Source organism: Oncorhynchus mykiss, chromosome 8 (assembly GCF_057628025.1).
Source record: "Oncorhynchus mykiss isolate SJ-2025 chromosome 8, ASM5762802v1, whole genome shotgun sequence".
NCBI classification, from domain to species: Eukaryota; Metazoa; Chordata; class Actinopteri; order Salmoniformes; family Salmonidae; genus Oncorhynchus; species Oncorhynchus mykiss.
In genome coordinates this window covers 83,132,131-83,156,920 of record NC_143029.1, presented here as the reverse complement: position 1 = coordinate 83,156,920, position 24,790 = coordinate 83,132,131, and the positions used below count along the sequence as shown (strand labels likewise).

General features: G+C 41.9%; 1 protein-coding gene across 32 annotated transcripts in view; it reads right to left on the bottom strand.

The window, feature by feature from the left end:
* LOC110530753 (rho GTPase-activating protein 12) overlaps nt 1-24,790 on the bottom strand; it is a 121,671-nt gene that overhangs the window by 47,835 nt on the left and 49,046 nt on the right. For all 32 annotated transcript variants that reach the window (XM_036986464.2, XM_036986466.2, XM_036986462.2 and 29 more), the window contains 2 exons: nt 1,798-1,941; nt 1,386-1,517 (listed from right to left, as the gene is read on the bottom strand). In XM_036986464.2, the coding sequence (XP_036842359.2) occupies nt 1,386-1,517; nt 1,798-1,941 (276 nt within the window). The remainder of the gene's footprint in view (nt 1-1,385; nt 1,518-1,797; nt 1,942-24,790) is intronic.

The window sequence follows — 24,790 nt, the reverse complement described above, 5'->3', positions numbered from 1 at the left end:
TAAGTTACATCACAGCTGGGAAACGAGGCCTAGATGTTTAGATGATCCCTTTAAGTTACATCACAGCTGGGAAACGAGGCCTAGATGTTTAGATGATCCCTTTAAGTTACATCACAGCTGGGAAACGAGGCCTAGATGTTTAGATGATCCCTTTAAGTTACATCACAGCTGGGAAACGAGGCCTAGATGTTTAGATGATCCCTTTAAGTTACATCACAGCTGGGAAACGAGGCCTAGATGTTTAGATGATCCCTTTAAGTTACATCACAGCTGGGAAACGAGGCCTAGATGTTTAGATGATCCCTTTAAGTTACATCACAGCTGGGAAACGAGGCCTAGATGTTTAGATGATCCCTTTAAGTTACATCACAGCTGGGAAACGAGGCCTAGATGTTTAGATGATCCCTTTAAGTTACATCACAGCTGGGAAACGAGGCCTAGATGTTTAGATGATCCGTCACGGGGAGGCCTGAAGTACACCTTTAAAGAAAAACTCCGCTCAAAAACTCAGCTTAAAAATAGTTTCTGTATTTTCTTCATTAGTCCACTGATACAGTCCCAAAATGTACTGCATGTCGTCTTCATCGTCATGATGACGTGGTCGGTGACACTTCACTTCTTGAAAGTCCGATATCTTAAAACCTTGACTGCTGACACGCAAAACACTTGTGGGTTTTATCATCACTGGATAAATGAAGAAAATGTCAAGAGATTGTATTTGAGTGGAGTTTCCCTTAAAGTGCATTAAGGCAGGAAAATTAAATCAAGCACAGGTACATTTAAAAAAAAAAAATGACTTCAAATAGTACTTGAACCCAGGGGTGTGAAAGCACAGAGAGTTGAAGACGGCAGGAACATCGAAGCACCCGACTCAGTCTGAACACGGTTACTGGGTGTGGCCAGACAGAGGATACTGCAGAATACAAACATCTACTGCTGCAGTAACAGCAAACTAATGAGGATGGGACCAGTTTCACAGTTTGAGGAGCACCGACTGCATCTGGCCACAAGGTGGCAGTGTGGTGCTATTATCATCATTCTAGAGAACAAAATGTACTGTGATCCTGCAGCAGTGATTCTTTCTGTCTAATGTGTTTGAGAACACAAGCACATACACCTCATGACTTTTCATAAATGTGCTTGAATTTGCTTGTTTCTGTACCTAAGTGTGTGCTTGAGTAACTGTGTGTGTGTGTGTGTGTGTGTGTGTGTGTGTGTGTGTGTGTGTGTGTGTGTAAGTGTGTGTGTTTGAGTAAGTGTGAGCGTGTGTGTTTGAGTAAGTGTGTGTGTGTGTGCGCGAGCGTGTGTGTGTTTGAGTAAGTGTGTGTGTGCGTGTGTGTGTGTGCGAGCGTGCGTGTGTTTCCAACACATGTCCCAGTACATACCTCCGTCTCCCCAGTGCTATTGCTGTGGGATTCCCCCCGGCTGCTGCCACTACTGGCGTCTCTGGCTCGGGGAGGTTTCCATGTCCTCTCCTGGGTGGAACGGTTGAAGTAGAACTGTCTGCCGCTCTGGTCCTTCAAAAGGAATTCAAAATCTTTGTCCATTACAACATTTAATCAAATTGACATTTGTCTTCGGCTCGTGGTTAAAAACAGTCAAATGACATATAAACACAGATCAGACAACATCATATAGAATCATTCCCAAATGGCACCCTACTCCCCATTTAGTGCACTACTTTTGACCAGAGCCCTATGGGCCCTGTAGTGCACTAAATATGTAATAGGGTTCCATTTGGGACGCACCCAGAGACGATAGCGAAGCTACACAATCCATGACGGTAGTAGTACAGACCTTGTGGGCCTCCCAGTCCCCCAGGACATGCTGTGGGAAGTTGGAGGGGTCGGGGGGCAGGCTGGTCCCAGAGATCTTCAGCTCCTGCAGGTTAGTGTAGACAGGAGACTCAGGACGACCACCCTGACCCGGCAGAGAAACAGTCTGGAGGAGAGGAGAGGAGAGGAGAGGAGAGGAGAGGAGAGGAGAGGAGAGAGATATTGGTTGGTAAATTAGATTTTTAATTTTACAATGACAGCCTACCCCGGATGGCACTGGGCCAATTGTGCACCGCCCTATGGGACTCCCGAACAGGGCCGTTTGTGATGCAGCCCGAGATCGAACCAGGATCCGTAGCGACACCTCTAACACTGAGATGGAGTGCCTTAGACCGCTGCGCCACTCAGGAGCCCTAAATACATGAATGACTTGTCTTAATGTTGACGTGAGCCACACAAACTCGAGAGAGAGAAACAGAACGGACAGACAGCGTAATGAATAGTTTACCTGATGAGGAATAACTCCGGGCACTACAGAATGAATCCTAACATCATCAGGTGCAGGTCAGGACCTTTTTTAAATGACAACACAGTCTCAAATTCCCCTTTTCTCAAGTGTGTCACTAAACCACCATGGGTTAGTAATAGACGTGTTGGTGAACACTTGACTGACAGGGATCGACATAAAACGCTTGTCCGCTTGCCTTGGGCAAGTAAGAAACAAACAAACAAATGGACAAGAATAATAGAGATTTAAATTGTCTGAATGGACAAGGAAAAAAATAAAAAGTCACGCAAAAAAAAATCACCATATCAAACAATTAGTCTACTCTGATCAGAACTGTATCAGTCTTACACCTACGGAGAGCATGAGAGACAGAGACAAAGCATGAGAGACAGAGCATGAGAGACAGAGCATGAGAGACAGAGCATGAGAGACAGAGCATGAGAGACAGAGCATGAGAGACAGAGCATGAGAGACAGAGAGCATGAGAGACAGAGACAAAGCATGAGAGACAGAGCATGAGAGACAGAGCATGAGAGACAGAGCATGAGAGACAGAGAGCATGAGAGACAGAGCATGAGAGACAGAGCATGAGAGACAGAGCATGAGAGACAGAGCATGAGAGAGAGCATGAGAGAGAGCATGAGAGACAGAGCATGAGAGACAGAGCATGAGAGCGAGAGAGCATGAGAGACAGAGCATGAGAGACAGAGCATGAGAGACAGAGCATGAGAGACAGAGCATGAGAGACAGAGCATGAGAGACAGAGAGCATGAGAGACAGAGACAAAGCATGAGAGACAGAGACAAAGCATGAGAGACAGAGCATGAGAGACAGAGCATGAGAGACAGAGCATGAGACAGAGAGCATGAGAGACAGAGAGCATGAGAGACAGAGCATGAGAGACAGAGCATGAGAGACAGAGCATGAGAGACAGAGCATGAGAGCGAGAGAGCATGAGAGAGAGCATGAGAGACAGAGCATGAGAGACAGAGCATGAGAGACAGAGCATGAGAGCGAGAGAGCATGAGAGACAGAGCATGAGAGCGAGAGAGCATGAGAGACAGAGCATGAAAGACAGAGCATGAGAGCGAGAGAGCATGAGAGACAGAGCATGAGAGCGAGAGAGCATGAGAGACAGCATGAGAGACAGAGCATGAGAGACAGAGCATGAGAGACAGAGCATGAGAGACAGAGCATGAGAGCGAGAGAGCATGAGAGACAGCATGAGAGACAGAGCATGAGAGAGAGACATTTGCACAGCAGGTACAATTATTATATACAGACTAACTAAAAAGCCAATTCAAAACAGTGTACTTTGGCTGGTTATCTAGCTACTTTACCCTCAAATAATCAAACTGTTTGTGGGCGGTTTGTATGGGTTACTTTCACCGAGCATGAGAGACAGACAGAGCATGAGAAACAGAGACAGAGGTTTGTATGGGTTACTTTCACCGAGCATGAGAGACAGAGACAGAGCATGAGAGACAGACAGAGGTTTGTATGGGTTACTTTCAGATGTGTCCCATGATACTTGTCGGGGTCGTAGAGTAAAATGGAGAACACAATAGTATTCGTAAGAGTCTCCCCCTTTCCAGAGAGTTTGTGTGTCTCTCATGGTCTGACGAACACAGCTGTAGCTCGGCCACCTTGCACCACAGATGAGGAAGTCTAACCTAAGCGGATGTGGTGGATGGAGACGCAGCCCATATGCAAAACAAACATCTCTCTGATGGGGATGTTTTTATTATGTTACTCAGATTGACACATTGGTGCTTCAACGGACTCTTAAGGATCAACTATTCAGCTATTAGCATGTATTAATGTCACCATGTCCAAAGTCCTAAAATAACGTTCAACCGGCCCTCACGAATTACCCACCTTAACCATTTGATCCCCGCTTCAGTGAAAGAGGGAATTATTTAATAAAGACATCAATTATTTGGCTGTACTTGCAATGTAGCAGGGTGGCCAACCTTCCTCCAGGAGATTACAGCGGAGCTACAGAGGGTGCAGGCTTTTGCTCCTGCCCTGCTCGAACACACAACAATGTAAAAAAAACAAAAAACAGCTGCTCAACAGGACCTTGATAAGCTGACTCTGGTGTGTTTGAGCCGGGTTGTGTCAAAAGCCTGCTCACCCAGTGTCTCTCCAGTGTTGACGGACCACATGTGTTTCATACAGAAGGATATCAGTAGGTTATGAGTGCCGTATTTTACCTGCGTTTCATACAGTAGGATCTCAGTAGGTTATGAGAGCAGTATTTTACCTGCGTTTCATACAGTAGGATATCAGTAGGTTATGAGTGCAGTATTTTACCTGTGTTTCATACAGTAGGATATCAGTAGGTTATGAGTGCAGTATTTTACCTGTGTTTCATACAGAAGGATCTCAGTAGGTTATGAGCACAGTATTTTACCTGTGTTTCATACAGTAGGATATCAGTAGGTTATGAGCACAGTATTTTACCTGCGTTTCATACAGTAGGATATCAGTAGGTTATGAGAGCAGTATTTTACCTGTGTTTCATACAGTAGGATATCAGTAGGTTATGAGCACAGTATTTTACCTGCGTTTCATACAGTAGGATATCAGTAGGTTATGAGTGCAGTATTTTACCTGTGTTTCATACAGTAGGATATCAGTAGGTTATGAGTGCAGTATTTTACCTGTGTTTCATACAGAAGGATCTCAGTAGGTTATGAGAGCAGTATTTTACCTGTGTTTCATACAGTAGGATATCAGTAGGTTATGAGTACAGTATTTTACCTGTGTTTCATACAGTAGGATCTCAGTAGGTTATGAGTACAGTATTTTACCTGTGTTTCATACAGTAGGATATCAGTAGGTTATGAGAGCAGTATTTTACCTGTGTTTCATACAGTAGGATATCAGTAGGTTATGAGTACAGTATTTTACCTGTGTTTCATACAGTAGGATCTCAGTAGGTTATGAGTACAGTATTTTACCTGCGTTTCATACAGTAGGATATCAGTAGGTTATGAGAGCAGTATTTTACCTGTGTTTCATACAGTAGGATATCAGTAGGTTATGAGTACAGTATTTTACCTGTGTTTCATACAGTAGGATCTCAGTAGGTTATGAGTACAGTATTTTACCTGTGTTTCATACAGTAGGATATCAGTAGGTTATGAGCACAGTATTTTACCTGCGTTTCATACAGTAGGATATCAGTAGGTTATGAGTACAGTATTTTACCTGTGTTTGATACAGTAGGATCTTAGTAGGTTATGAGCACAGTATTTTACCTGTGTTTCATACAGTAGGATATCAGTAGGTTATGAGCACAGTATTTTACCTGTGTTTCATACAGTAGGATATCAGTAGGTTATGAGTGCAGTATTTTACCTGCGTTTCATACAGTAGGATATCAGTAGGTTATGAGTGCAGTATTTTACCTGTGTTTGATACAGTAGGATCTTAGTAGGTTATGAGCACAGTATTTTACCTGCGTTTCATACAGTAGGATATCAGTAGGTTATGAGTGCAGTATTTTAACTGCGTTTCATACAGTAGGATATCAGTAGGTTATGAGTGCAGTATTTTACCTGCGTTTCATACAGTAGGATATCAGTAGGTTATGAGAGCAGTATTTTACCTGTGTTTCATACAGTAGGATATCAGTAGGTTATGAGTGCAGTATTTTACCTGTGTTTCATACAGTAGGATATCAGTAGGTTATGAGCGCAGTATTTTACCTGTGTTTCATACAGTAGGATATCAGTAGGTTATGAGAGCAGTATTTTACCTGCGTTTCATACAGAAGGATCTCAGTAGGTTATGAGTGCAGTATTTTACCTGTGTTTCATACAGTAGGATCTCAGTAGGTTATGAGTGCAGTATTTTACCTGTGTTTCATACAGTAGGATATCAGTAGGTTATGAGAGCAGTATTTTACCTGTGTTTCATACAGTAGGATATCAGTAGGTTATGAGCACAGTATTTTACCTGCGTTTCATACAGTAGGATTTCAGTAGGTTATGAGCGCAGTATTTTACCTGTGTTTCATACAGTAGGATATCAGTAGGTTATGAGCACAGTATTTTACCTGCGTTTCATACAGTAGGATCTCAGTAGGTTATGAGTGCAGTATTTTACCTGTGTTTCATACAGTAGGATATCAGTAGGTTATGAGCACAGTATTTTACCTGTGTTTCATACAGTAGGATATCAGTAGGTTATGAGCACAGTATTTTACCTGCGTTTCATACAGTAGGATCTCAGTAGGTTATGAGCACAGTATTTTACCTGCGTTTCATACAGTAGGATCTCAGTAGGTTATGAGCACAGTATTTTACCTGTGTTTCATACAGTAGGATCTCAGTAGGTTATGAGCACAGTATTTTACCTGCGTTTCATACAGTAGGATATCAGTAGGTTATGAGTGCAGTATTTTACCTGCGTTTCATACAGTAGGATATCAGTAGGTTATGAGCACAGTATTTTACCTGTGTTTCATACAGTAGGATATCAGTAGGTTATGAGTGCCGTATTTGACCTGCGTTTCATACAGTAGGATATCAGTAGGTTATGAGCACAGTATTTTACCTGCGTTTCATACAGTAGGATATCAGTAGGTTATGAGCACAGTATTTTACCTGTGTTTCATACAGTAGGATATCAGTAGGTTATGAGAGCAGTATTTTACCTGTGGTTCATACAGTAGGATATTAGTAGGTTATGAGTGCAGTATTTTACCTGCGTTTCATACAGTAGGATATCAGTAGGTTATGAGCACAGTATTTTACCTGTGTTTCATACAGTAGGATATCAGTAGGTTATGAGCACAGTATTTTACCTGCGTTTCATACAGTAGGATCTCAGTAGGTTATGAGCACAGTATTTTACCTGCGTTTCATACAGTAGGATCTCAGTAGGTTATGAGCACAGTATTTTACCTGTGTTTCATACAGTAGGATCTCAGTAGGTTATGAGCACAGTATTTTACCTGCGTTTCATACAGTAGGATATCAGTAGGTTATGAGTGCAGTATTTTACCTGCGTTTCATACAGTAGGATCTCAGTAGGTTATGAGCACAGTATTTTACCTGTGTTTCATACAGTAGGATATCAGTAGGTTATGAGTGCCGTATTTGACCTGCGTTTCATACAGTAGGATATCAGTAGGTTATGAGCACAGTATTTTACCTGCGTTTCATACAGTAGGATATCAGTAGGTTATGAGCACAGTATTTTACCTGTGTTTCATACAGTAGGATATCAGTAGGTTATGAGAGCAGTATTTTACCTGTGTTTCATACAGTAGGATATCAGTAGGTTATGAGCACAGTATTTTACCTGCGTTTCATACAGTAGGATCTCAGTAGGTTATGAGCGCAGTATTTTACCTGTGTTTCATACAGTAGGATCTCAGTAGGTTATGAGCACAGTATTTTACCTGCGTTTCATACAGTAGGATATCAGTAGGTTATGAGCACAGTATTTTACCTGCGTTTCATACAGTAGGATATCAGTAGGTTATGAGCACAGTATTTTACCTGTGTTTCATACAGTAGGATATCAGTAGGTTATGAGAGCAGTATTTTACCTGTGTTTCATACAGTAGGATATTAGTAGGTTATGAGAGCAGTATTTTACCTGCGTTTCATACAGTAGGATGTCAGTAGGTTATGAGTGCAGTATTTTACCTGCATTTCATACAGTAGGATATCAGTAGGTTATGAGTGCCGTATTTTACCTGCATTTCATACAGTAGGATATCAGTAGGTTATGAGTGCAGTATTTTACCTGTGTTTCATACAGTAGGATATCAGTAGGTTATGAGCACAGTATTTTACCTGTGTTTCATACAGTAGGATATCAGTAGGTTATGAGTGCAGTATTTTACCTGTGTTTCATACAGTAGGATATTAGTAGGTTATGAGTGCCGTATTTTACCTGCGTTTCATACAGTAGGATATCAGTAGGTTATGAGTGCAGTATTTTACCTGTGTTTCATACAGTAGGATATCAGTAGGTTATGAGCACAGTATTTTACCTGTGTTTCATACAGTAGGATATCAGTAGGTTATGAGTGCAGTATTTTACCTGTGTTTCATACAGTAGGATATCAGTAGGTTATGAGCACAGTATTTTACCTGCGTTTCATACAGTAGGATATCAGTAGGTTATGAGCACAGTATTTTACCTGTGTTTCATACAGTAGGATATCAGTAGGTTATGAGCACAGTATTTTACCTGTGTTTCATACAGTAGGATATCAGTAGGTTATGAGTGCAGTATTTTACCTGTGTTTCATACAGTAGGATATCAGTAGGTTATGAGCACAGTATTTTACCTGTGTTTCATACAGTAGGATATCAGTAGGTTATGAGTGCAGTATTTTACCTGCGTTTCATACAGTAGGATATCAGTAGGTTATGAGCGCAGTATTTTACCTGTGTTTCATACAGTAGGATATCAGTAGGTTATGAGCACAGTATTTTACCTGTGTTTCATACAGTAGGATCTCACTAGGTTATGAGCACAGTATTTTACCTGTGTTTCATACAGTAGGATCTCAGTAGGTTATGAGCACAGTATTTTACCTGCGTTTCATACAGTAGGATATCAGTAGGTTATGAGTGCAGTATTTTACCTGCGTTTCATACAGTAGGATCTCAGTAGGTTATGAGCACAGTATTTTACCTGTGTTTCATACAGTAGGATATCAGTAGGTTATGAGTGCCGTATTTGACCTGCGTTTCATACAGTAGGATATCAGTAGGTTATGAGCACAGTATTTTACCTGCGTTTCATACAGTAGGATATCAGTAGGTTATGAGCACAGTATTTTACCTGTGTTTCATACAGTAGGATATCAGTAGGTTATGAGAGCAGTATTTTACCTGTGTTTCATACAGTAGGATATTAGTAGGTTATGAGAGCAGTATTTTACCTGCGTTTCATACAGTAGGATGTCAGTAGGTTATGAGTGCAGTATTTTACCTGCATTTCATACAGTAGGATATCAGTAGGTTATGAGTGCCGTATTTTACCTGCGTTTCATACAGTAGGATATCAGTAGGTTATGAGTGCAGTATTTTACCTGTGTTTCATACAGTAGGATATCAGTAGGTTATGAGCACAGTATTTTACCTGTGTTTCATACAGTAGGATATCAGTAGGTTATGAGTGCAGTATTTTACCTGTGTTTCATACAGTAGGATATCAGTAGGTTATGAGTGCCGTATTTTACCTGCGTTTCATACAGTAGGATATCAGTAGGTTATGAGTGCAGTATTTTACCTGTGTTTCATACAGTAGGATATCAGTAGGTTATGAGCACAGTATTTTACCTGTGTTTCATACAGTAGGATATCAGTAGGTTATGAGTGCAGTATTTTACCTGTGTTTCATACAGTAGGATATCAGTAGGTTATGAGCACAGTATTTTACCTGCGTTTCATACAGTAGGATATCAGTAGGTTATGAGCACAGTATTTTACCTGTGTTTCATACAGTAGGATATCAGTAGGTTATGAGCACAGTATTTTACCTGTGTTTCATACAGTAGGATATCAGTAGGTTATGAGTGCAGTATTTTACCTGTGTTTCATACAGTAGGATATCAGTAGGTTATGAGCACAGTATTTTACCTGTGTTTCATACAGTAGGATATCAGTAGGTTATGAGTGCAGTATTTTACCTGCGTTTCATACAGTAGGATATCAGTAGGTTATGAGCGCAGTATTTTACCTGCGTTTCATACAGTAGGATATCAGTAGGTTATGAGAGCAGTATTTTACCTGTGTTTCATACAGTAGGATATCAGTAGGTTATGAGTGCAGTATTTTACCTGCGTTTCATACAGTAGGATATCAGTAGGTTATGAGAGCAGTATTTTACCTGTGTTTCATACAGTAGGATATCAGTAGGTTATGAGCACAGTATTTTACCTGCGTTTCATACAGTAGGATATTAGTAGGTTATGAGCACAGTATTTTACCTGTGTTTCATACAGTAGGATATCAGTAGGTTATGAGCACAGTATTTTACCTGCGTTTCATACAGTAGGATATCAGTAGGTTATGAGTGCAGTATTTTACCTGCGTTTCATACAGTAGGATATCAGTAGGTTATGAGAGCAGTATTTTACCTGTGTTTCATACAGTAGGATATCAGTAGGTTATGAGCACAGTATTTTACCTGCGTTTCATACAGTAGGATATCAGTAGGTTATGAGAGCAGTATTTTACCTGTGTTTCATACAGTAGGATATCAGTAGGTTATGAGCACAGTATTTTACCTGTGTTTCATACAGTAGGATATCAGTAGGTTATGAGAGCAGTATTTTACCTGTGTTTCATACAGTAGGATATCAGTAGGTTATGAGTGCAGTATTTTACCTGTGTTTCATACAGTAGGATATCAGTAGGTTATGAGTGCAGTATTTTACCTGCGTTTCATACAGTAGGATATCAGTAGGTTATGAGCGCAGTATTTTACCTGTGTTTCATACAGTAGGATATCAGTAGGCTATGAGAGCAGTATTTTACCTGTGTTTCATACAGTAGGATATCAGTAGGTTATGAGCACAGTATTTTACCTGTGTTTCATACAGTAGGATATCAGTAGGTTATGAGAGCAGTATTTTACCTGCGTTTCATACAGTAGGATATCAGTAGGTTATGAGCGCAGTATTTTACCTGTGTTTCATACAGTAGGATATCAGTAGGTTATGAGCACAGTATTTTACCTGCGTTTCATACAGTAGGATATCAGTAGGTTATGAGCGCAGTATTTTACCTGTGTTTCATACAGTAGTATATCAGTAGGTTATGAGTGCAGTATTTTACCTGTGTTTCATACAGTAGGATATCAGTAGGTTATGAGTGCAGTATTTTACCTGCGTTTCATACAGTAGGATATCAGTAGGTTATGAGAGCAGTATTTTACCTGTGTTTCATACAGTAGGATATCAGTAGGTTATGAGTGCAGTATTTTACCTGCGTTTCATACAGTAGGATATCAGTAGGTTATGAGAGCAGTATTTTACCTGTGTTTCATACAGTAGGATATCAGTAGGTTATGAGCACAGTATTTTACCTGCGTTTCATACAGTAGGATATCAGTAGGTTATGAGAGCAGTATTTTACCTGTGTTTCATACAGTAGGATATCAGTAGGTTATGAGTGCAGTATTTTACCTGCGTTTCATACAGTAGGATATAGGTAGGTTATGAGCACAGTATTTTACCTGTGTTTCATACAGTAGGATATCAGTAGGTTATGAGTGCAGTATTTTACTTTGTGGGGTGTTAAGGAGATGGTATATAATCAACCACAGCCACGGTAACCACAGCCACGGTAAAGTAAATCAACCACAGCCACGGTAACCACAGCCACGGTAAAGTAAATCAACCACAGCCACGGTAAAGTAAATCAACCACAGCCACGGTAAAGTAAATCAACCACAGCCTCGGTAAAGTAAATCAACCACAGCCACGGTAGAGTAAATCAACCACAGCCACGGTAAAGTAAATCAACCACAGCCACGGTAACCACAGCCACGGTAAAGTAAATCAACCACAGCCACGGTAAAGTAAATCAACCACAGCCACGGTAAAGTAAATTAACCACAGCCACGGTAAAGTAAATCAACCACAGCCACGGTAACCACAGCCACGGTAACCACGGTAACCACAGCCACGGTAGAGTAAATCATAGTAAGCAAAAAGGGAAAACAAGGCCGGAGGGGAAAAGAGGAAGATAGTCAGGAAGGGAAGTGAAGTAAAACACAGATTGGTTCCGTACATTGACCTGACCGTTGGCTTGATACCATAAGTCATTTAGAAGGAGAGGCCGTGCAAACACAGTAAATACAGACTACAGTAAATACAGACTACAGTAAATACAAACTACAGTAAATACAGACTACAGTAAATACAAACTACAGTAAATACAGACTACAGTAAATACAAACTACAGTAAATACAGACTACAGTAAATACAGACTACAGTAAATACAAACTACAGTAAATACAGACTACAGTAAATAGAAACTACAGTAAATACAAACTACAGTAAATACAGACTACAGTAAATAGAGACTACAGTAAATACAAATTACAGTAAATACAGACTACAGTAAATAGAAACTACAGTAAATACAAACTACAGTAAATACAAACTACAGTAAATAGAAACTACAGTAAATACAAACTACAGTAAATACAGACTACAGTAAATACAGACTACAGTAAAAACAGACCACAGTAAATAGAGACTACAGTAAATACAAACTACAGTAAATACAGACTACAGTAAATACAGACTACAGTAAATACAAACTACAGTAAATACAGACTACAGTAAATACAGAATACAGTAAATACAGAATACAGTAAATACAGAATACAGTAAATACAGACTACAGTAAATACAGAAGTAAAACAGTGTTACGTCTCAAATAGCACTATACACTGAGTGTAGAAAACATTAGGAACACCTGCTCTCTCCATGACAGACTGACCAGGTGAATCCAGGTGAAAGATATGATCCCTTATTGGATGTCAGATGTTAAATCCACTTCAATCAGTGTAGATGAAGGGAAGCAGACAGGTTAAAGAAGGACTTTTAAGACTTGAGACAATTGAGACATGGATTGTGTCTGTGTGTCATTCAGAGGGTGAATGTGCAAGACAAACTATTAAAGTGTCTTTGAACAGGGTATGGTAGTAGTATGGTAGTAGTATGGTAGTGGTATGGTAGTAGTAGTATGGTAGTAGTAGTATGGTAGTAGTATGGTAGTAGTATGGCAATAGTATGGCAGTGGTATGGTAGTAGTATGGTAGTAGTATGGTAGTAGTATGGTAGTAGTATGGTAGTAGTAGTATGGTAGTAGTATGGTAGTAGTATGGTAGTAGTATGGTAGTAGTATGGCAATAGTATGGTAGTGGTATGGTAGTAGTATGGTAGTAGTATGGTAGTAGTATGGTAGTGGTATGGTAGTGGTATGGTAGTAGTAGTATGGTAGTAGTATGGTGGTAGTGGTATGGTAGTAGTAGTATGGTAGTAGTATGGTGGTAGTGGTATGGTAGTAGTAGTATGGTAGTAGTATGGTGGTAGTGGTATGGTAGTAGTAGTATGGTAGTAGTATGGTGGTAGTGGTATGGTAGTAGTATGGTAGTAGTATGGTAGTAGTATGGTAGTGGTATGGTAGTAGTATGGTAGTAGTATGGTGGTAGTGGTATGGTAGTAGTAGTATGGTAGTAGTATGGTGGTAGTGGTATGGTAGTAGTAGTATGGTGGTAGGAGTATGGTAGTAGTAGTATGGTAGTAGTATGGTGGTAGTGGTATGGTAGTAGTAGTATGGTGGTAGTAGTATGGTAGTAGTATGGTGGTAGTGGTATGGTAGTAGTATGGTAGTAGTATGGTAGTGGTATGGTAGTGGTATGGTAGTAGTATGGTAGTAGTATGGTGGTAGTGGTATGGTAGTAGTAGTATGGTAGTAGTATGGTAGTAGTATGGTGGTAGTGGTATGGTAGTAGTAGTATGGTAGTAGTATGGTAGTAGTATGGTGGTAGTGGTATGGTAGTAGTATGGTGGTAGTGGTATGGTAGTAGTATGGTAGTAGTAGTATGGTAGTGATAATGGTTTTATACCTAAATCACCATTATCAACTGTTATGGTTTTATACCTAAATCACCATTATCAACTGTTATGGTTTTATACCTAAATCACCATTATCAACTGTTATGGTTTTATACCTAAAATCACCATTATCAACTGTTATGGTTTTATACCTAAATCACCATTATCAACTGTTATGGTTTTATACCTAAATCACCATTATCAACTGTTATGGTTTTATATCAATCACCATTATCAACTGTTATGGTTTTATACCTAAAATCACCATTATCAACTGTTATGGTTTTATACCTAAATCACCATTATCAACTGTTATGGTTTTATATCAATCACCATTATCAACTGTTATGGTTTTATACCTAAATCACCATTATCAACTGTTATGGTTTTATACCTAAATCACCATTATCAACTGTTATGGTTTTATACCTAAATCATCATTATCAACTGTTATGGTTTTATACCTAAAATCACCATTTTCAACTGTTATGGTTTTATACCTAAATCACCATTATCAACTGTTATGGTTTTATACCTAAATCACCATTATCAACTGTTATGGTTTTATACCTAAATCACCATTATCAACTGTTATGGTTTTATATCAATCACCATTATCAACTGTTATGGTTTTATACCTAAAATCACCATTATCAACTGTTATGGTTTTATACCTAAATCACCATTATCAACTGTTATGGTTTTATACCTAAATCACCATTATCAACTGTTATGGTTTTATACCTAAATCATCATTATCAACTGTTATGGTTTTATACCTAAATCACCATTATCAACTGTTATGGTTTTACATAAATCACCATTATCAACTGTTATGGTTTTATACCTAAAATCACCATTATCAACTGTTATGGTTTTATACCTAAATCACCATTATCAACTGTTATGGTTTTATATAAATCACCATTATCAACTGTTATGGTTTTATATAAATCACCATTATCAACTGTTATGGTTTTATACCTAAATCACCATTATCAACTGTTATGGTTTTATACCTAAATCACCATTATCAACTGTTATGGTTTTACATAAATCACCATTATCAACTGTTATGGTTTTATACCTAAATCACCATTATCAACTGTTATGGTTTTATACCTAAATCACCATTATCAACTGTTATGGTTTTATACCTAAATCACCATTATCAACTGTTATGGTTTTATACCTAAATCACCATTATCAACTGTTATGGTTTTATACCTAAATCACCATTATCAACTGTTATGGTTTTATACCTAAATCACCATTATCAACTGTTATGGTTTTACATAAATCAAAAACACACGCAAGATACGTTCACATGAACATACACCCTGCCCCCCCCCCAACACACATACTTAGTTGTTCCTCTACTCAGAGCTGGATTTGGTTACACAGGCAAGAAGTGTAACCCAAGTATGATGACACACACAGAGACAGGAAATGTTGTTTCTCCAGGAGGAAGCCTAACGTGCCATATGGCCAGTGTGTGGTGAACACTTAGCAGAGTAAAGACCAAGGAGAGGGAGGGCTGCAGTGCTGATGACATTCCTGTATAACATGTCCTCTGCTCTCTCTGCTGGGAGGGAGGGATGGAGGGACGGAGGGAGGGAGGGTTGCAGTGCTGATGACATTCCTGTACAACATGTCCTCTGCTCTCTCTGCTGGGATGGATGGATGGATGGATGGATGGATGGATGGATGGATGGATGGATGGATAGATAGACGGATAGACGGATAGACAGGCTCCTCTCCTTCATGCTGTTACCAACAGTACTCATCTGCATCTCAAATGGCACCCTATTCCCTACGTAGTACACCACTTTTGGCCATTTTATGGGCTATGGTGAAAAGTAGTGCTCTATATAGGGAATAGGGTGCCATTTGGAACACAGAACTCACCCTCCAACCTAGTAACTTAATTATGGGAGAACAGGTTGAGGGGGCGGGGCCAGCGTTGATGGACAGCAGGGAGAGGTGGAGATGACCAATGACGAGAGGCAGGGGGGTACTTGAACTGTCTGACAGTGCCATGAAATCAGGAAAGTGAAATTCCATTAGTAAGTAAGGCATGTGGTCTTCCAAATGTACATCCCAAGTGGTAACCTATTTCCTATGTGCCCTGGTCAAAAGTAGTGCACTATATAGGGAATAGGGTGCCATTTGGGGCCAATCATTCTTCTCTGATTAGATTACATCACAGTAGAGCTCAGAGAGGAGTGCCTCGTGAAGAGGTGCTCTGTTCTCTCAGAGTTGGCAGCCATTTTACAGGTGGGTGGAAGAGAAATGTCAACAAGAATGCCCCGAGGGAGGGAGAGAGAGAGAGAGAAGGGCACGTCTGGCCTCTGGCTGTAACCTTGTTCAACAGTAAAGCGTGCAGGCTCTCTCTAGCAGTCAGTGTAAAGGCCTTAGGATCCTGCCAGAGGGAAGAAGTCAGTTAACTATTTATAATGGATCAGATAGAACTAAATAACACACCAACATTACTCAAGTCAATAGAGCTGACATGTTAGCTTCCCTAAAACACAGTGGAGTGGCCTTAAAACAAACTGGAGATGTTCTGAAGGCCAACACACACACACACACACACACAGACACACAAAGCGACTTGAGCGGTTTCACAAGTAGGTCCTCCCACAGATAGCATCAGTAACCTATAACACAGTAACATTTAAATCAGGCAGAGTGATTTAGTCTAGGTGAAGCCTAATGTTAAGAGAGGCAATTACCTAACAGCTGAGAGAAAATCAGGATAGGAGGCACTAGCAGAACTCTGGGTAAGGCTTGCCGATGGGGCAGGATCCAGTCTGCGGTTTCTGTAGCGTGAGGCATCTTGATGTAGAAGTAACACTCACTGGGACAGGATGCGGTGGTAGCCTGGTGGTTAGAGCGTTGGGCCAAGGTTGCTGGATCGAATCCCCGAGCTGACAAGGTAAAAATCTTCTCCAATATGTTTTTGCATTACTTAAACCAAATTGAACATGTTTCATTATTTATTTGAGGCTAAATTTATTTTATTGATGTATTATATTAAGTTAAAATAAATGTTCATTCGGTATTGTTGTAATTGTCATTATTACAAAAAAATATTATAATAATCGGACGATTGTTGGTCCTCCAATAATCGGTATCGGTGTTGAAAAATCATAAATCGGTCGACCTCTACTCTAGACCCAAACTGCTACAGACCTATATCCATCCTGCCCTGCCTTTCTAAAGTCTTCAAAAGCCAAGTTAACAAACAGATGACTGACCATTTCGAATCCCGCCGTACCTTCTCCACTGTGCAATCCGGTTTCCGAGCCGGTCACGGGTGCACCTCAGCCACGCTCAAGGTACTAAATGATATCATAACCGCCATCGATAAAAGACAGTACTGTGCAGCCGCCTTCATCGACCTGGCCAAGGCTTTCGGCTATGTCAATCACCGTATTCTTATCGGCAGACTCAACAGCCTTGGTTCTCTAATGACTGCCTCGCCTGGTTCACCAACTACTTTGCAGACAGAGTTCATTGTGTCAAATCGGAGGGCCTTTTGTCCGGACCTCTGGCAGTCTCTAAGGGGGTACCACAGGGTTCAATTCTCGGGCCGACTCTTTTCTCTGTATATATCAATGATGTTGCTCTTGCTGCGGGTAATTCCCTGATCCACCTCTATGCAGACGGCACCATTCTGTATACTTCCGGCCCTTCCTTGGACACTGTGCTAACTAACCACCAAACGAGCTTCAATGCCATACAACACTCCTTCCGTGGCCTCCAACTGCTCTTAAACGCTAGTAAAACCAAATGCATGCTTTTCAACCGTTCGCTGCCCGCACCCGCCCGCCTGACTAGCATCACTAACCTGGACAGTTCTGACCTAGAATATGTGGACAACTACAAATACCTAGGTGTCTGGCTAGACTGTAAACTCTCCTTCCAGACTCATATTAAACATCTCAAATCCAAAATCAAATCTAGAATCGGCTTCCTATTTTGCAACAAAGCCTCCTTCACTCACGCCGACAAACTTACCCTAGTAAATCTGACTATCCTACTGATCCTCGACTTTGGCGATGTCATCTACAAAATAGCTTCCAATACTCTACTCAGCAAAATGGATGCAGTCTATCACAGTGCCATCCGTTCTGTTACCAAATCACCTTATACCACCCACCACTGCGACCTGTATGCTATAGTCGGCTGGCCCTCGCTACATATTCGTCACCAGACCATCTATAAGTCTATGCTAGGTAAAGCTCCACCAGGTATATCAGCAGGTATATCTCACTGATCATCCCCAAAGCCAATCTCTCCTTTGGCCACCTTTCCTTCCAGTTCTCTGCTGCCAGTGACTGGAACTAATTGCAAAATTTTTTTGCTGAAGCTGGAGACTTATATTTCCCTCACTAACTTTAAACATCAACTATCTGAGCAGCTAACCGATCTCTGCAGCTGTACATAGTCCATCTGGAAATAGCCCACCCAATCTACCTACCTCATCCCCATACTGTTTTTATTTACTTTGCTGCTCTTTTGTACAACAGCTCATCAATCACTCCAATGTTAATCTGCTAAATTGTAATTCTTCGCTACTATTGGCCTATTTATTGCCTACCTCCTCACGCCATTTGCACACAATGTATATAGACTATCTTTTTTTTCTACTGTGTCATTGACTTGTTTATTGTTTACTCCATGTGTAACTCTGTGTTGTTGTCTGTGTCACACTGCTTTGCTTTATCTTGTCCAGGTCGCAGTTGTAAATGAGAACTTGTTCTCAACTGACCTACCTGGTTAAATAAAAGATGAAATAAAAGAATGACTGGAACAAACTACAAAAATCTCTAAAGCTGGAGACTCATATCTCCCTCACTAGCTTTAAGCACCAGTTGTCAGAGCAGCTCACAGATCACTGCACCTGTACATAACTCATCTGTAAATAGCCCATCCAATCTACCTCATCCCCATACTGTATTTATTTATTTATTTATTTATTTATCTTACTCCTTTGCACCCCAGTATCTCCACTTGCACATTCATCTTCTGCACACCCTACCATTCCAGTGTTTAATTGCTATATTGTAATTACCTCGCCACTATGGCCTATTTATTGCCATACCTCTCTTATCCTACCTCATTTGCACACACTGTATATATACTTTTTTCTACTGTATTATTGACTGTATGTTTGTTTATTCCATGTGTAACTCTGTGTTGTTGTATGTGTCGAAGTGCTTTGCTTTATCTTGGCCAGGTCGCAGTTGTAAATGAGAACTTGTTCTCAACTAGCCTATCTGGTTAAATAAAGATGAAATTCCTGGGGTCCATTAGTTCCTGCCAAGGCAGCGGCTACTCTTCCTGGGGTCCATTAGTTCCTGCCAAGGCAGCGGCTACTCTTCCTGGAGTTTATTATGGATCCCTATTAGTTCCTGCCAAGGCAGCAGCTACTCTTCCTGGGGTTTATTATGGATCCCCATTAGTTCCTGCCGAGGCAGCAGCTACTCTTCATGGGGTTTATTATGGATCCCCATTAGTTCCTGCCAAGGCAGCAGCTACTCTTCCTGGGGTTTATTATGGATCCCCATTAGTTCCTGCCAAGGCAGCAGCTACTCTTCCTGGGGTCCGGCAAAATTAAGGCAGTTCACAAATTCATGTGTACGTGTGTGTATAGTGTGTATGTTATCGTTTGTGTGTATACATATGTCTGCGCCTATGTTTGTGTCTCTTCCCGCTGTTCCATAAAGTGTGTTTTTATCAGTTTTTTAAATATAATTTTACTGCTGGCATGAGTTACTTGATGTGGAATAGAGTTCCATGTAGTCATGGCTATATGTAGTACTGTGAGCCTCCCAAAGTCTGTTCTGGACTTGGGGACTGTGAAGAGACCTCTGGTGACATGTCTTGTGGGATATGAATGGGTGTCTGAGCTGTGTGCCAGTAGTTCAAACAGACAGCTCGGTGCATTCAACATGTCAATACCTCTCACAAATACAAGTAGTGATGAAGTCAATGTCTTCACATGGAGCAAGGAGAGATTGACAAGCATAGTATTAATGTTAGCTCTCAGCGTACATCCAAGGGCCAGCCGTGCTGCCCTATTCTGAGCCAATTGCAATGTTCTTAAGTTCCTCTTTGTGGCACCTGACCACACGACTGAACAGTAGTCCAGGTGCACCAAAACCAGGGCCTGTAGGACCTGCCTTGTTGATAGTGTTGTTAAGAAGGTAGAAACCAGGGCCTGTAGGACTTGCCTTGTTGATAGTGCTGCTAAGAAGGTAAAAACCAGGGCCTGTAGGACCTGCCTTGTTGATAGTGCTGTTAAGAAGGTAGAAACTAGGTCCTGTAGGACCTGCCTTGTTGATAGTGTTGTTAAGAAGGTAGAAACTAGGGCCTGTAGGACCTGCCTTGTTGATAGTGTTGTTAAACTAGGGCCTGTAGGACCTGCCTTGTTGATAGTGCTGTTAAGAAGGCAGAGCAGCACTTTATAATGGACAGACTTCTCCCCATGTTAACTACTGTTGTATCAATATGTTTTGACCATGACAGTTTACAATCCAGGGTTACACCAAGCAGTTTAGTCATCTCAACTTGCTCAATTTCCACATGATTTATTACAAGATATAGCTGAGGTTTAGGGTTTAGCGAATGATTTGTCCCAAATACAATGCTTTTAGTTTTAGAAATATTTAGGACTTACTTATTCCTTGCCACCCACTCTGAAACTAACAGCAGCTCTTTGTTAAGTGTTGCAGTCATTTCAGTCGCTGTAGTAGCTGACGTGTATAGTGTTGAGTCATCCGCATACATAGACACTCTGGCTAAAGATTAAAATGTCCCTGATGTACAGAGGTGTCCACACCTAACATTACCCTAGGTCCTCACCTACACTTCGCTTCTCCTCTCCTCAGTTTAACTCCCAACTGTCCTCGTCTCTCATCTTAATTCTCAAAACCTCACCTCTCGGTACCTCTCGTCTCTTTAACTTGCGTCACCTCAACTGTCCTACCTTACTTCACCTCTCCTCTCCTTTTACTCACCTCACCTCTCCTGTTAGAGGACAAGATACCTAGGGCTCACCTCAGCACTATGATCACCCGTAACACAGAGTTGGTTCGATACAGCAACATTCAAACGTACGGCAAGCAGCACACATCATACACAACACATGCATTCATAAGGCAGGGATAATGGATGGAAGTTTGCACACTGATGATTAAACACAACCTAAAACAGTAGTCTGGCATGTGGTATTATGAGAAGAGTCATTATGAGAAGAGTCATTATGAGAAGAGTCATTATGAGAAGAATCAGAAGAATCATTATGAGAAGATCATTATGAGAAGAATCAGAAGAGTCATTATGAGAAGAATCAGAAGAGTCATTATGGGAAGAGTCATTATGAGAAGAATCAGAAGAGTCATTATGGGAAGAGTCATTATGAGAAGAATCAGAAGAGTCATTATGAGAAGAGTCAGAAGAGTCATTATGAGAAGAGTCATTATGAGAAGAGTCATTATGAGAAGAGTCATTATGTGAAGATTCATGGGCGTCAGCGTAGCCTAGTGGTTATAGCGTTATGCCAGTAAACGAAAGGTTGCTAGGTCGAATTCCCGAGATGACAAGGTACAAATCTGTCGTTCTGCCCCTGAACAAGGCAGTTAACCCACTGTTCCCCGGTAGGCCGTCATTGAAAATAAGAATTTGTTCTTAACTGACTTGCCTAGTTAAATTAAGGTAAAATAACATTTAAAAAATTATGAGAAGAGTCATTATGAGGACAGCAGAGTCATTATGAGGACAGCAGAGCCATTATGCCGGACAGCAGAGTCATTATGAGGACAGCAGAGTCATTATGAGGACAGCAGAGTCATTATGAGGACAGCAGGCTATTAAGAGTGATGGATGGAGAGGCTGGTCTGCCACTGTGGCTTCACAACACACGGATGTTTATGTGAACCATTAAATCTCCTCTGTACTTAGTGCTATAATGATATGTGTTTCAGAGAGACCAAACCACTCAGAAGAGTCAAAAGAGAAAGGAGAAAGAAAGAGGGAGGGAGACAAAAGAAAAGCTGTCCTCCAAACATTCAGCTCCATGTTCAGTACTGTGTACTACTAGACACTACTGTATGTTGAAACCATCAGGTGAACAGCCTAGTGAACAGTCCCAGGTATATAGGATATATATGGTATACCGCCCCAGCCTAGTGAACAGTCCCAGGTATATAGGGTATATATGGTATACCGCCCCAGCCTAGTGAACAGTCCCAGGTATATAGGATATATATGGTATACCGCCCAAGCCTAGTGAACAGTCCCAGGTATATAGGATATATATGGTATACCGCCCCAGCCTAGTGAACAGTCCCAGGTATATAGGATATATATGGTATACCGCCCCAGCCTAGTGAACAGTCCCAGGTATATAGGGTATATATGGTATACCGCCCCAGCCTAGTGAACAGTCCCAGGTATATAGGATATATATGGTATACCGCCCCAGCCTAGTGAACAGTCCCAGGTATATAGGGTATATATGGTATACCGCCCCAGCCTAGTGAACAGTCCCAGGTATATAGGATATATATGGTATACCGCCCCAGCCTAGTGAACAGTCCCAGGTATATAGGGTATATATGGTATACCGCCCCAGCCTAGTGAACAGTCCCAGGTATATAGGATATATATGGTATACCGCCCCAGCCTAGTGAACAGTCCCAGGTATATAGGATATATATGGTATACCGCCCCAGCCTAGTGAACAGTCCCAGGTATATAGGGTATATATGGTATACCGCCCCAGCCTAGTGAACAGTCCCAGGTATATATGGTATAGGGAGGGAGGAGAGAAGGGAGGGGAGGAGGTATGGGAGGAGAGAAGGGAGGGGAGGAGGTATGGGAGGAGAGGAGGGAGGGGAGGAGGTATGGGAGGAGAGGAGGAGGTAGGGAGGAGAGGAGGGAGGGGAGGAGAGTAGGAGGTAGGGAGGAGAGGAGGGAGGGGAGGAGGTATGGGAGGAGAGGAGGAGGTAGGGAGGAGGAGGGAGGGGAGGAGAGTAGGAGGTAGGGAGGAGAGGAGGGAGGGGAGGAGGTATGGGAGGAGAGTAGGAGGTAGGGAGGAGAGGAGGGAGGGGAGGAGGTATGGGAGGAGAGGAGGAGGTAGGGAGGAGGAGGGAGGGGAGGAGAGTAGGAGGTAGGGAGGAGAGGAGGGAGGGGAGGAGGTATGGAAGGAGAGGAGGAGGTAGGAAGGAGAGGAGGGAGGGGAGGAGGTATGGGAGGAGAGGAGGAGGTAGGGAGGAGAGGAGGAGGTAGGGAGGAGAGTAGGAGGTAGGGAGGAGAGGAGGGACGGGAGGAGGTATGGGAGGAGAGGAGGAGGTAGGGAGGAGAGGAGGGAGGGGAGGAGGTATGGGAGGAGAGGAGGTAGGGAGGAGAGGAGGAGGTAGGGAGGAGAGTAGGAGGTAGGGAGGAGAGGAGGGAGGAGAGGAGGTATGGGCGGGCCCATACGGTGCTGCATCAGTCTGTCTCTGAAACAACAAGGTAACAAGACATAATCCTAACACTGAGGAACATCGCCAGGAGAAGAGGGAGACATACGATGCCAATTTCGGGACACAACCGTGGTCCAAGAGTCATCTACACTTAAGGCCCCACATTAAAACTCAAAAGGGAAAAATGGCTGCCTGCCTGGGGCTATATCGGGCTGGCATTTATCACATCATCTAAAATACATCCTCCATCCTCATCCAACACCTTCCCAGTAAAGCAAATAGAAGTTATGCATCCCAAAGTAAACCCTATTCCCTATGTAGTTTACTACTGTACTTCCCATAGGGCACTATATAGGGATGCAACCGAGGGTGTTGATAAAGTAGACATGAAGTTGCTAGTTAGTATACTCTCACACAGTGTTTATCAAATTATGTAGGATGCTATCCTAATAATTACCATTTGTTGGGAGCTTGTATTTGTCCTATTTCATACATGTACAAGTGTGTACCAATAATATGTGTTTCTTTGCATTTCCCACCTCTCCCTGAAACACCTTGGAGAGTGAGGTCACGACCTAATACCCAGCTTCATATCCCACCTATCCCTGAAACACCTTGGAGAGTGAGGTCACGACCTAATACCCAGCTTCATATCCCACCTCTCCCTGAAACACCTTGGTGAGGTCACGACCTAATACCCAGCTTCATATCCCACCTCTCCCTGAAACACCTTGGAGAGTGAGGTCACGACCTAATACCCAGTTTCATATCCCACCTATCCCTGAAACACCTTGGAGAGTGAGGTCACGACCTAATACCCAGCTTCATATCCCACCTCTCCCTGAAACACCTTGGAGAGTGAGGTCACGGCCTAATACCCAGCTTCATATCCCACCTCTCCCTGAAACACCTTGGAGAGTGAGGTCACGACCTAATACCCAGCTTCATATCCCACCTATCCCTGAAACACCTTGGAGAGTGAGGTCACGACCTAATACCCAGCTTCATATCCCACCTCTCCCTGAAACACCTTGGTGAGGTCACGACCTAATACCCAGCTTCATATCCCACCTCTCCCTGAAACACCTTGGAGAGTGAGGTCACGACCTAATACCCAGTTTCATATCCCACCTATCCCTGAAACACCTTGGAGAGTGAGGTCACGACCTAATACCCAGCTTCATATCCCACCTCTCCCTGAAACACCTTGGAGAGTGAGGTCACGGCCTAATACCCAGCTTCATATCCCACCTCTCCCTGAAACACCTTGGTGAGGTCACGACCTAATACCCAGCTTCATATCCCACCTCTCCCTGAAACACCTTGGAGAGTGAGGTCACGACCTAATACCCAGCTTCATATCCCACCTCTCCCTGAAACACCTTGGAGGGTGAGGTCACGACCTAATACCCAGCTTCA